Below are 12,962 nucleotides of genomic sequence, written 5' to 3'. Positions count from 1 at the left end.
GAGTTCTGCTATGCTAGCTGGTCGGAGAGACGCCGCTTCTGTGCTGGCCAGGGTTTCAAGCACTTCGTCATCTTGATAAAACTCTCGACGTTGGTAAGGTACGTTTGTATCGGCGTATGGCAACTTTCTTGTGCAATGGCCGCATCAGCGGCATGGTCGATCGAGTGAATGGTTACTTTCACTTGAATATCGAACACTCCTGTGGGCATAGGGCTGCACCTGCCGTCGAAAATTACGCCTTCCCGCAAAATGTACGTGCATACATCGCTGCAAATGCCATCGACTTGGATGCACAACAGCTGCATCGTAACATTATCCGTCAGTTTCAACAAGAAGCGACAAGAATAACGCAGGGGCAAGTGTATTACTGGGCGTGCCAGTCGATCCAAGACCAATATACACTGCACAACAACCAGTTCAGATCGGCAGAGATGCTCGTCGACAGAGCCGCTGACAAGGGTGTCCGTAAGGTATGTCAAAATGTCCTAAATGATTAGCTACTACTTAATATTAAATACATGTGAGGATCGTGTATACAATCACTTCGACACGTTGAGAAATAGACAAGAACCATTAATAATAGAATCAATAAAATTCAATAACCAATAAACAGATTTTCACCTCAGCACAAAGCAATTACTCGGCTATTGGTTTTACCATGCCATTATTTGATGTAATTTGCGGATCACAGCAACTAGCAGAGGAATACCATGTCGATTCTACATACAAAACAAACCGAGCAGGATACGAACTATTTGGGATAGTCGCAACTGTAAACGGTGCCGGGTTTCCGATTGCATACATGCTTCTGAAGCTTACACCACAGAGTCAGCTAGTAAACGATGGCGAGGATGACACATTTCGTGTTGGTGTTATTGCCGAATTTTTTGCATGCTCAAAGCAAGCTGGTCTTCAACCCAAGTTCATGTTTACGGACAAGGACTGGGGACAGATCTGTGCTATAGAAGCAGTCTGGACAAATGGGAGAGTGCTTAGACTATGTCTGTGGCATCTCGTTCGCTCGGTGAAGAAACGCTTAGCAGAACCCAAAACAGCAAGACCGCAAAATATTTCAGACGAGGCTCGAGTCGGGATTGTTTGTTTTGCGCATAATTTGAGTATATTGTTTTTGATCGTGATTATGGATGATTGGATGTTTGGCAAATGGGATACGTAAAGTCGTTGGGTCGCGTCTTAGTGAGACGACGACCCAGGCGTACTAGTGATAGCTTTATCTGCGTTGTCGGTCAGCATAACTTGTCGGTTACTGCGCGTCTTGTATGCCGTTGGTGGTGTGACACGTGCTTCCAATAAGGCGAGCAAAGTCATTTGATCACGGTGCGACATGGATTCGAGGACCGAGCGATTGTGTGCAGACATGGGCCATGCCTTGTACCAGGATGGCGACGCTTCTTTGGTTTCGAATTGATCGGCCAAAATACGGTAAGCATCAGGACGTGCAGCCTTTTCTTGTTCGATATTGAGTAGGGCAGCATCGACTACTTCGAAAGTAGCTTGTGGACGTGGGACAGAGGTATGTTCGCCTTCCTCTGTGTCGCTACCCACGTTGTAAAGCTCTCGTCGGATATGTGCATTTCAGTATCAGAGGGATCCGTGGTGGTGTGTTCTGGCTCTTGCACGACAGTAGCCTTGCTGACCTTATGACTCACATCGGTAGAATCGGTGTTACGCTGTGATACTACTTTGCTGTTGTCTGTAGCCTGGGCGGTGATAGAGATGGTACTCTTGGTCTGACGGTCGGCGTTGCGGCGACGCTTGTTAGTTTTCCCTTTGTAGCTGTTGGGGTTGTCCGGGCAGCCGGCCGAAATGTGCCCGACTTGTCCGCAGGTCCAGCAGGCACTATGTGCCTGAGGGCGTTCCGGGCAGATGCGAACATGGTGGCCGGGTTTGTGGCAACGCGAGCAATGTAGAGCCATGGAGGCCCAGGTGGCGTAGAAGCAGTCTTCAGTTGTTTCCCATTGAACACTGTGTGCGAGGTCATAGTAAGGTTGCTCATCTCGTATAGGTTGGCGGTCCAGCACCGCGAAGCCATTGCCTAAGTACATGCCGGACATGGCGTCTCAATAGATGCCGCAGTCTAATACCTTGCCGTATACGCTGAGGCTGTTGATAATGCCCGCGACTAATGCAGTGTGGTTCCTGTAGGGGAGATGGGATAGGCGCACTTTCTTGATCTGGGCATCTCCTGATAGAGTGTTGCAGGCGAGAATGATAACGCCGTCTTTAAAGTGAAGTCCTTGGGTTAAGGCAGCTTGAATCACTTCCGGGTCCTCAGAGTAGAGCTCGATGATAACGCGAGGGCCTTCTTGGATTGATTGCGCACCACAATTCTCGGGGAACTGCTGGTTGATGGTGGCAAGAATACGCGGGATTGGTTCGGTACGGCTACTAACGTCGAAGTAGACACTGTCTGCTGAGGCGGGTGATCCACCAACACGCCAGATGTTGGAATGGATAACCCGAGTAGTGCGGGTGTTGTTTTTATCGTCAAGCAATTCTCTAGTCTCTGATTCTTGTCGCATGAGCGACTGTCGATGTTTCTGAACGACTTTGGCGTATGAAAGTCGAGGAACGTCGAGTTTTTGCGGTTTTGGGGGCGATTGGGGTGAGGCAGGGCTTGTACCCTGCCGGGTGTGATTTTTGTGCGGAAGAGCCATGATGCAAATAGATGGAATAACATGGATAAGACGAAATACATAGTATGGGTTTGAAAATTAAAAATGCCAACTTGCTGTACTTAGGAAAAACGTCCACATCAACTAGCTTTTATAATTTTAAAACTAATCACACAGAACGAACGCGTCAGAGAATTGATCTTTCAGCGATAACTTGGTGGACTTCATTATCGTCACTGTCGACGGTAGCGCAATTGCAATAGTCATACGCAAAATCCGAGATGTACCTTTTTTACGCATGATATTCCACGTCTATATAATCAAGTGTCACATTGAGAGGCAAAAGCTTAGGGTTGGTCCCTCAACAACCATGACATACAACTAAGCTTATATAAAGTCTTTTTGTCCCAGGGAAATATTAGCGTAGTATACCTCAAATTGCTACACACTCTTTCTTTTGAGCAGTGTTACTATTAAATTGAGCGCAGTGACTTCATATTGATTTAGCCTCTCAACTTTTGATGCGACACCATAACCCTTCGTCGGGTACCTTTATCCTCCTTACTGGGAGGATAACACTCTCATTAATTTTGGCTTGAATGCTACAGCGCACAAAATAGCACGATCATTTTCTATACAACAAACGCGTCAATGTTTTCCCGTATTGTGTGCAGCGCAAGCAATTGCAGGAAATTCATGCATCGGGAACTTGCCTTCCCACGAGTCCTGTACAAACTCTTTACTCCTTCCCGTTCATTCTTTATCCATTCATGACACATTAGCAATAGGTTATCAAAAGAAAGGGCAGGTCTTTAGCTTTAACATGATACTAATATCATGTACAGTTACGACGATAATTGCGGCGGAATATTGCTTTGGAAATTGCCTAGTCTTTAAAAAAACGATGCCAGGTTTCCCTTCACCGTGTCTAAAACTTGTTTCTCCAACAATCGAATCTGAAGCATGCAGTTGGTTCGTGTCAGTTGCGACAGTGACCTCTTCTTCCTTCCTTTTCATATAAACTGACTATGTTCGTCATTCAGCAAAGAAAGATTCATGTAGAGCAGAGCCGTGGCTATAGAATGATGCCAATATTGATACAATCCTCGAATAATAAACGACGACACTATAGCTAATAATGTAGAATGGTCAATGAAAAACGATCGTTTTTCTGCCGCACTGTTGACTGAAACATGCATTGTGCTCTTTCTTAATGTTGACCTCATCGCCTATGCGCTCGTTTGGCTATTGGACAACAGACAAATCACGCAATTGCCAAAGAATCTAATCGATTGTTCCAATTATTCACAACGAATCTTATATAAAAAGGTACGCGTTCCCACCCATCCATAGTTCTATGGCCTCTTATCTTCCGCTTCTTTCTCCCTCTCCTTCTCCTCCTCGTCACCAACTGTACGTATAACTCTTGGGAAATGGGATCCATCGCATGGCCGTGCGTGTGGTAGTGTGCATGTCTGTCAAGAAGTATCACGACGACTCACGATCAAATCTCTTGCTTTCTTTCATTTCTATAGCCGTCTCCTCCTCGGCCTCGCCCGGTTACTGCTTTAATGGAGGAGAGAAGCAAGAGTGTACATGGTGTGTGTCAAAGATTTTGATGACTGTGCTATTCTGTGCTTACATACTATGCTTAATCTTCGACAAATCCCTAACGGACCTTTCTCTCTTATTCTATCTCATACTTGGTTTAGCAAATGCTGAAGCAGGAAATCGACGCAACCAACAAGGGAACGTATGATTTCCTATACCTGCCGAGCAACTTCCACAGTAAACGCAACTTTGGATATGCTTTTATTAACTTTTCCGACGTTGGGTAAGTGCTTCATTATAATTTTTCACTGCTGCTGCTGACATTACCGTTGCTCCCATTGTCAAGTGGAGTGTCCCACTAATTACATATGAGTACGTGTACTATAAATAGCTTCGTCATTACTTTCGCAGAAAAATTCGGCTGGTATGTATTATCGCATCGCTTGTTCTTCTCTCTCCTTTTGCACCTTCCAAAAATTAATGTACTCAATTTCTCAATGACATATTGGCAACAACATCAATGACAAACAGGAACCAATCCAACTCTGACAGGCGATGTTACTTGTCGTACGCCGACACGCAAGGCAAGGTCGCTTTAATTGACAAGTACCGTAACCTGAGGGTCGTGCAGGAAGATGAGTCCTGCAGACCAAAACTATTTTACACGAGTGGCCATCGAATTGGCAAAGAAGAGGCAAGTTTCCTTTTTTCTTTTTCACGTGCTTTTGTTAGTTGTTCTGCTCTAACTCATTTTTGGTGCTTTGTTTTGATGTAGCCATTCCCCTACCCACAACAAACTTAGCTTATATGTATTATTGCAAATAAAATTGATCGTTCTCTTTCCGATATCCATCCTGTTACAGTGGCTGTAATAGTCGTAGCTCCCTCCATCCCAAGTAGTAGTACCCCCCTATTTCTATATACATAATATCATAGCAAAACCTATCAATAAACATTAGTTGGTTTCACCCGTAACTATCACACCATCCTGTTACAGTGGCGTAGTACCGCGTGGGTTTCGCGCCGACTGTAAGTTTTTGAGGGTTATAAGGAAGAGTGTCTCCTGAAAGAAGGGGGAAAGGATCTTTTAAGTATGATACAAACATGTGTGTTCACTCTGTTTATAATACTTTATAGGTGGTATGCCTTTTTTTTTACTCTGCTTTGTGGCCTCTTCTTCACCATCATGTGTCATGAAGTAGTATGGAAGATATGATTACTAACTAGAAATGGATCATCATGTATGCTGCCCGTCGTCTGGTCATCCTTTGTTCCATTACTCAATCCTTGGTGAGTTATATCTTGAATCTCTTTCACACTGTCCACCGGTATACATTGTTATTAGCCTACTAACTGATGTGTACTAATGTATTCTTTTCCTCTATGTTGGCCTTTCCTTGCCCTCTCATTCTCCTTATTTCGCACACCCTTTTCTTTACCGTCATTTATTCTTGTGTATTTGATATCTCTTCGTTTCCCAATCCACGCACAATCACCCCTCCTTGTTAGATACTCTCATGCAGAAATCATATTTTGTTTCATGTCTTGGATATTAAGACTCAACAATAAAGTACAGAGTATGGACAAAGGCTTGGTTGCAGAAAAAGCGGAATGGCTTCTTTTTATTTATGTATTCGAAGAAAAAGAAAAGACAGGAGGGTTATACTCATTTGTTCTTGTGGCATTTGTGGATCACAATGAAAGTTTGGTAAGGGTAAAACGGTACAGAAAAGAAAAACATATAAGAAAAAAAAAGAAATTATTTTTTATCCTCTTCTGCATCAAAACCTTTAAAGCCTTCCTTCTTGATGCAGGCATCGTCATTCTGTGGTTTTTGCTGCTCCTGGTGGTGTTGTTGTTGGTGTTGTTGTTGTTGGGAAGCATTATTGGGGCGCTTGAAAGGATTACCACACCGATCCTTGCCATAGTTGATCTTGACCTTTTTATAATCAGCATGATACTTCATGGCACCCAAAGCCTTCATGGCATTCTGAATGTTTGTAAAGTTGACAAATGCACAGTTCTTCTCGCTTAACGTGTTGATCATTTCGATTTCGCCGTACTGTTCGAAATCCTTGCGCAGCTTCTCCTCGTTCAACTTGTCCTTGATACCACCAACATAGATATTGCGTGACGCGCCGTTCTGTACCGCCAAATAGATCGACGAATGCATATTGGTGGGTTTGCCCCAGCCGACCTTGAGCCTGCGTCCCTTCACAACTAATCCCGTCGTGTTTGCATGGTTGTACAAGTTGACAGCAGACATGGGATCCACGAACGTGACAAAGGCAATGTGTTTTTCTTTCATATATCGGATTTGGAATAGGACACCGCCGCGGATCACGTTGCATAGGTCTTCGCATGTCGCTTCGGCACTGATGCTGCCCAGGTACAGTGTGCGCAACGCCACGTTGTTGTTATTACCGTACCCGCCTTGCGCGGCACCGTACGCACCAAATCCACCCATCGGATGCTGAAAACCGAAATTATACTGGTCTTGTTGCCCCTGTTGATCTTGTCCCTGATTCTGTGGTTGTGCAGGCGATCCCACCATCTGTTGCTGCTGCTGCTGCTGTTGCTGCTGTTGCTTGTTATCTGGTAGTTGCTGCTGAGGAGGCATTTGCATACTGCAGCGATCCTTGCCATAATTGATACGTCGCTTTTTCCAATTAGGATCATTAGGCAATGTCGTGATGCATTTCGTAGCTGATGCGATACTAGCGAAATGCACAAACGCAATATTCTTCTCTCGCAGCACGCGTGCCTGGTCGATCATGCCGAATTGGGCTAGTTCGTATTTGAGCGTTTCCTCGGTCACTGTGTCGTCAATCTGGCCAATGTAGACATTACGACTGCCGCCTCGCTTGATGGCTTCTTGGACCAAGTTCTCGCGCGGGGTGTATTTGCCCCAGCCGACCTTGATCTCGTTCTTGCCGAGCACGAGTTTGCTTGTCAGGTACTGCTGATAGTAGAGTTGTGCGGATGCTGGATCGACAAAGGTGAGGAATGCACAGCTCTTCTCCATCAGGAATTTGAGTGACTCAACAGGGCCCACGCGCACAGTGTCGAAAATGTTGCTGGCTACAATATCGTCTGGGATATTGCCAAGGTAGATTGTGCGACTGATTTCGGGTTGGTTGGGCTGACCATTGGCACCACCACCGCCACCACCCATGGCTGCAGCTGCTGCGGCAAAGGCTGGATGCGGGTACCCGGATGAACCGAATCCGCCATTGAATGCGGCAGCGCCCATGTTTGATCCAGGCACGCCATAGCCCATCGCGCCATACATGCCGTTTGGAGACGCAAACCCGCCAAATCCATTAGGTCCACCACCTGCTGCTGCATACTGAGAGTTCATCATCATTGCTGCCGCTGCAGGATCCATAGCAGAATATTGGGCATACATATCACTATACAGTTTTTGTGTTGAGTTTCTTGGTTATAGAATATGCATCCCAAAAAGAAGCAGAAGCAGAATAAAGAGAGGGAAGGGTGAGGGAGGATGAGGTGTTCACACAGCAACTTACTTGTACGATTGTGAAAAGCGAGGCTTCTTGTTGCCGTCGGAATTATCGTAATCGTTTGTGCGTTTCATGTCGTGTCCTTCGTCGTGTTGTTGTTGTTGTTGTTGCTGCTGCTGCTGCTACTGCTAGTATCGTCATGGTGTCTAAGCGTTATTACAAAAAAGTTTGGATTTAGTAATTCTGTGCTGCCCCTTTGTCGCGCTTGAAAGAGAATAAAACCTTTTTTCCTTTTAGTCTCTTCCCCCCCCTCTATCACCCTCTCTCTCCCAAGACTCTTCATCCTGTTTTATCACCCTCGTCCTCCCTTCTTTTTTTTTCACAACCGCACGCACACACTAGCCCCTGGTAGAGTCAAAAAGCACCCCATAATAATAGAAAGTGAAAGAGGATAAGAGAGGAAAAAACGTAGAAAAGAAGAAATAATAGAGAAATGCATAAAGAACTAACTTTTGAAAGAGAAAGAAGAGTCAATAGAGAAAGTGGTGGTGAAAGACCCGTTTCAAATGTAGATAGATAGAGAGATCCCCAAAGCATAGGTGGTTGTTGGCAGGTTGAATATTGAAAGAAAAGAGGTGACGCGTAGTAGTAGTAGTAGTAGTAGTGATAGAAAGAACGGAACGATAGTGGTAGTAGTTAAGAGTAAAATGGAAGTTGTACGAGAGAACAGCGGATATATGCCAATAGAAATAGAAAGAAAAAAAGAATCGTTATATATATCAAGTAAATTTCAAAGTTATAACACAAGAGAGTAGAAATCAAACCCGATTTTGCCTGTGCATCAAGTATAAAACACCACAGAAGGAACGAAATAAAAAGGAACCAAGCAACGAAACGAAAAGCGATTGAAGCCTACTGTGAAGAATACACTTACGATTGGAGGGAAAGAGGGTGCTGATGTAAGAGATTAATGCGAAAAGATAGAACCTTTAGAGTCCAAATATATCAACGGATTAGTACATACGACAATCTCGGTATCTAGAGAAACAGTTTTTCTTTTTAAAACGCATTATATGATATATTCACCTAATTCCTTTTTTCCTCTTGGGATTTATTTGGAAGAAATAAAGAAGGAGACGTGTTGTTGGGAATAGAAAGAGAGGTTGCCAAATTGAGTTATCACCGCGTCTACAAAGGCTGCAGTGATACATGCGTGACTGCACACTAAACGCTCCTGCTTTCCTTTTTACCTTTTCCCTTACAAGGCTCATAAGCAATTGTTTTAATCGTAAATTTAGCTGTATGCTGGCTAGTGTTACCGCTGTAACGCAGCTCAGCTTTCGCATAACTCACGTACGAGGGCCTATACACCTTTATTTCCGATGGTTTATCTAATACTGCTAACCAAGAGACTCCCCCACCCACAAGCACTTTCACTTACATGCACTGCATAATACAGAGCCAAGTGGAATAACCACACATCGTCTTTGCTGAGATACCCAACGCAATAATCGAGCAGGTGTGCGTAAGTTACATATTAAGTAACAACAGCAAGAGCCACTGTTGATGTGAACAAACAAGTCAAGCAGTCAACTATTGTACACTTTCGTTTAATTTAACATTGTACACTTTGGGTAAAATAAAGGATCCTTTTAAAAGGCTCAAGAAGATAGTACATATAAAAACAGATAGATAGGTAGGTGAATAGATAAATGATGGAAACACTCGGACACAGAGAGATGGAGAAGGAGGATTGAGATATTGCTATAATAATAAGATTAGAGTAAAAGCAAGTTGGGGAAGAAACAAGAAAAAAAGTTACTTTACAATCAGGAAATCAAATAAAAAAAAAGGAACATGGGAATGAAGAGAAGCTCGCAAACAATCTCAAATAAAAAGAGGCACAACTACTTGGAGGATTTGCCCAGCAGTGCTTAACTAGAACCATTGCCACCATACCAAACACGATCCAGAAGAGCACCCGCACTCCAACGGATCATATCCAATGCCGTGTTGGACTGCTGTTGCTGTTGGTGCGATGACGAATGCATACCACCAGACGAATACGTGTGCAAGCTATGTCTGTGATTGCTGTTGCCACCATTGCTGTGATGATTGGCCATGGCAAGCAGTTTGAGTTGTTGTTGACGACGATGGATGGCTTGTCGTTGTTCTGAATGAGGGATAGGATGGTCATTGTCGGGATGGTCATAGGCACCATTGGAAGAGGACGGAAGTACAGAGAATGAGCGGGTACGATGGTTGACTTGTAAACGACGTGGATGGGGATTATGCTCTTGCTGCTGGACATTCCCTGCCGATGCACATCGTTGTAGACTTTCCAGCATTGGATCTCGATACCGTCGTACACATCGATACTCTCGACCCACACGCTCTAATTCCCTTGTTAATCGCAACATGTTGCGCGGATGTCCCAGGTTGTTCTCGTCGTCGACAAGACAGTGCTGTCGTTGTAACAAAAGCTTTTGCTGCGTACGTGAGATCCCGGGCGGTTGTGCAGTAGCGGCTGATGCAACATTGCTTTGTCGTGGCGACTTTTCCATGTTGGATCGTTTCAAACTGTTGCTATGCTGAGAGTGATGAGGATCAGCGGCGACAGACTCCGGATGTTGTTGTTGTTGCTGACTGTTGTTGCTGTTATGATGATGGCTATGTTCGTCGATGAATTGAGAGCGTAATGGAGGCATACGCTTCTTCGTTTTATGTGAATCGGATTGTGAAGACGGTGATTTAGACGGTGACGTGGCTTGTTTATGGAACGCTGGCAAAGCAGCTTTATCAGGTGCAACCAGATTGTTTGCGACAGCATTGAACGTCTGCTCAATCGGTGCGGCTGTTCCCCGTTGTGACAAAATGGAGGGTTTGCTGGCAATGGTTGAAAGGCTTTTGTTGCTGTTCCTGCAGTCATTACGAAGCACAGTAGGTGACGAAACAGACGGTGTTGGACAAGCAATCTCTTGATCCTCTTCCACATTTCTTTCCAAACGTTGCTGGTGCTTCTTTATTTCCATTTCTTCCACTTCTTCTGAGGACGACGACGAAGAGGAGGAGGAGGAGGAGGCCGACGACGGCGGCGGCAAAGACCGTTGTTGTTGTTGCTTGCCTTTTGCTTGCAAAGGAGGTGTGGTCGGTGGTGAAATCGTCGACGTATTAGCCGTAATGGTGCTATTATTGTTCTCACTATTACTAATTGCTGTGTTCTTTTGAGGTTGAGGAGGATGGAGTGGAGCCATGGCGGTCATTCCTCCTTTTCGCTCAAATGAAGAAAGTCTATTTAGGGATCGTTGACTTTGAGAGCGTCGCATGTGAGGTCGTTTTGTTGAGCCAGTGTGATCGTACTCGTCGGCTTCAGTGTCGGTGTGAGCAGAAGCATTGGCTCTGGCCATGGGCGCTAGTTTTGTCACATGGACGCGGCCAGTGGATCGTCGCTTGACATGATGTCGGGTATGCTTTTTATGGTGATTCGTAGTATTTGTTGTTGCGGTATTGGTTATGGCTGTCGTATTCCCATGTGCTGTTGGCGGTGCAGTAGTAGTGGCCATTTTGTGTGCGGCAGTGTTGGGTGGAGATGGTAATAGTAAAGGTTGAAGAACCATGTTTTTTTTCACTTTTCCTACTTTATGGTTCTCGCTTTTCAGTTTGGTAACAAGGTGAACCAATAGAATTGCTTCGATTCGATCGCTGAGTGTGTATAATATCTATAAATTATACACACACTCTCTCTCTCTCTTAAAGAATCATTGTTAAGTAAAACCAGCAAGAAATGTAACAAACAGTATGATGAATAAACATAATTTTCTCTGTCTTACATTTGTTACTGCAAAAGAGAAAGTGGACTACACACAAATGCCAAGTGCACTTACTTTTATCAAACCTGCAATAAGTGCTAGCTCTAGCTCTTAGCAGATGATTAGCTGGGTCACCTTAGAAGGTCAAGCCCGCCACGGCTTATCTTCCGAAGAACAGACGAATGCATTTATAAGCTGCTAAGTATATAGGATATGCAGGAGTCAAATAAATTCATGCTAAACAATAATAATTTCTCGGTAGAATAAAGTTTTTTATACAGTAGTATGCAGCTTCTACATTGCAATAAATATAATTGAAAGTCACCCATCGTAGTCTATTGTAGGCGATGATAATCGGGCGCTATGCTACTAACACTATCATTGCTGCCCGACCCCTATTATGTTCGAGAACCCAAAATATGTGTGTCGTCGTTAGCAAACAAAACAAAGGACTGTGATTTTTTGTCCCCATGTTCTCCTTGAAGTAAATTACCATAGATATCATGGTTGCTACGATTTCTTTGTTGTCGTCAGGGAGGTGCTATGTTGTACAGTGTCATGTAATTCATCACCATCAAGGTAACAAAGAAATAACCTTTCTTATCGACGTAATCGCTGACCAAAAAAGTACGTAGTATGAGAATGTCAGTGATACTATGTACGAAAGCCATTCAATATAGTAGGGACACATGATGGAATGCCAATGATGTGGGATGATGATGATAATAAAAATACATCACGCAGGTGCATATACATATTAAAGCGAGGAAAGTGAAATTGGTATAAGCAATAGTAGACGAAAATGTTTTCATTTTTCATAATAAGCACAGCGCGAGTACTGCGTCCTAAGGGACATACTTGCTTGCGTAAGATCTGAAAAAGGTTTGTCGCTGTAAAACAACCCTGACTGGGCAGCAAGGAAAAAGGTTGAGGATGAATGATGAAGACTCTCGATACATTAAGTGTGGGTGGTACTAGCAAAAGTTGGGAACAGAGCATTAGCTTAGTACGTAAATCTAACCGCTTATTGCAGAGTCTGCCTTTTTTTTTGTGTTGGTCCGAAGTCGGAATCAATGCGGATCAGGTCCAGGCTTGCTTGTAGTACACACAAGCGTTGTATGAAGTGGGCAGGTGACTTGTATAAATTACAACGCGAATGGAAGTGATGTGAAAGGTCCCAGGTAGGTGAAGGAGCAACAACAACAACAACAACAAAGTAGCATGGGCCACATGATGAAATCAAAATAAAAAGGCTGTCAGTGGCTGCATACACGTCGTTTCCTATAGCCTCCCCCCCCCCCCCCAATCCAACCCTCTACAAACACACAAACATTCTCGATGATATACGGAAAGAAAGAAAGAAGGGAACGGAGTTCATAATTATATTTTGCGGTTGCACAAAGACAACCACGAAACAACATCCGCCTTCTGCTTCTCAGTCTATTTCTTACTTTCTTCGCTTAGCCCAAGGGAAACTCAACGCACAACTTTTTTTTAACCCT

The 12,962-nt window shown here is 44.1% G+C and overlaps 3 protein-coding genes across 3 annotated transcripts; 1 reads left to right on the top strand and 2 right to left on the bottom strand.

Annotated features, from left to right (window-relative positions):
* The first annotated feature begins 4,020 nt into the window (after positions 1-4,020).
* On the top strand, positions 4,021-5,019 carry BDB00DRAFT_857364 (RNA recognition motif 2-domain-containing protein). Its single transcript, XM_053125818.1, has 6 exons — positions 4,021-4,049; positions 4,172-4,235; positions 4,349-4,470; positions 4,579-4,611; positions 4,719-4,881; positions 4,963-5,019. The coding sequence occupies exons 2-6, from the start codon at positions 4,233-4,235 to the stop codon at positions 4,987-4,989; spliced, it is 348 nt and encodes a 115-aa protein (XP_052973202.1). The 5' UTR covers positions 4,021-4,049; positions 4,172-4,232; the 3' UTR covers positions 4,990-5,019.
* A 927-nt stretch (positions 5,020-5,946) lies between these two features.
* On the bottom strand, positions 5,947-7,785 carry BDB00DRAFT_879104 (uncharacterized protein; the record flags this gene model as incomplete). Its single annotated transcript, XM_053127826.1, has 2 exons — positions 5,947-7,600; positions 7,718-7,785. The coding sequence occupies 2 exons, from the start codon at positions 7,783-7,785 to the stop codon at positions 5,947-5,949; spliced, it is 1,722 nt and encodes a 573-aa protein (XP_052973201.1).
* A 1,448-nt stretch (positions 7,786-9,233) lies between these two features.
* BDB00DRAFT_857354 (uncharacterized protein) lies at positions 9,234-11,374 on the bottom strand. The gene has a single exon (XM_053125817.1). The coding sequence runs from the start codon at positions 11,266-11,268 to the stop codon at positions 9,586-9,588; it is 1,683 nt and encodes a 560-aa protein (XP_052973200.1). The 5' UTR covers positions 11,269-11,374; the 3' UTR covers positions 9,234-9,585.
* Between the last annotated feature and the right edge of the window lie 1,588 nt (positions 11,375-12,962).

This window comes from Zychaea mexicana, assembly GCF_025766255.1.
Source record: "Zychaea mexicana strain RSA 1403 chromosome Unknown BDB00scaffold_160, whole genome shotgun sequence".
In the NCBI taxonomy this organism is placed as follows: Eukaryota; Fungi; Mucoromycota; class Mucoromycetes; order Mucorales; family Lichtheimiaceae; genus Zychaea; species Zychaea mexicana.
The sequence above is the reverse complement of the archived record's forward strand: the minus strand, read 5'-3'. Positions and strand labels throughout refer to the sequence as shown.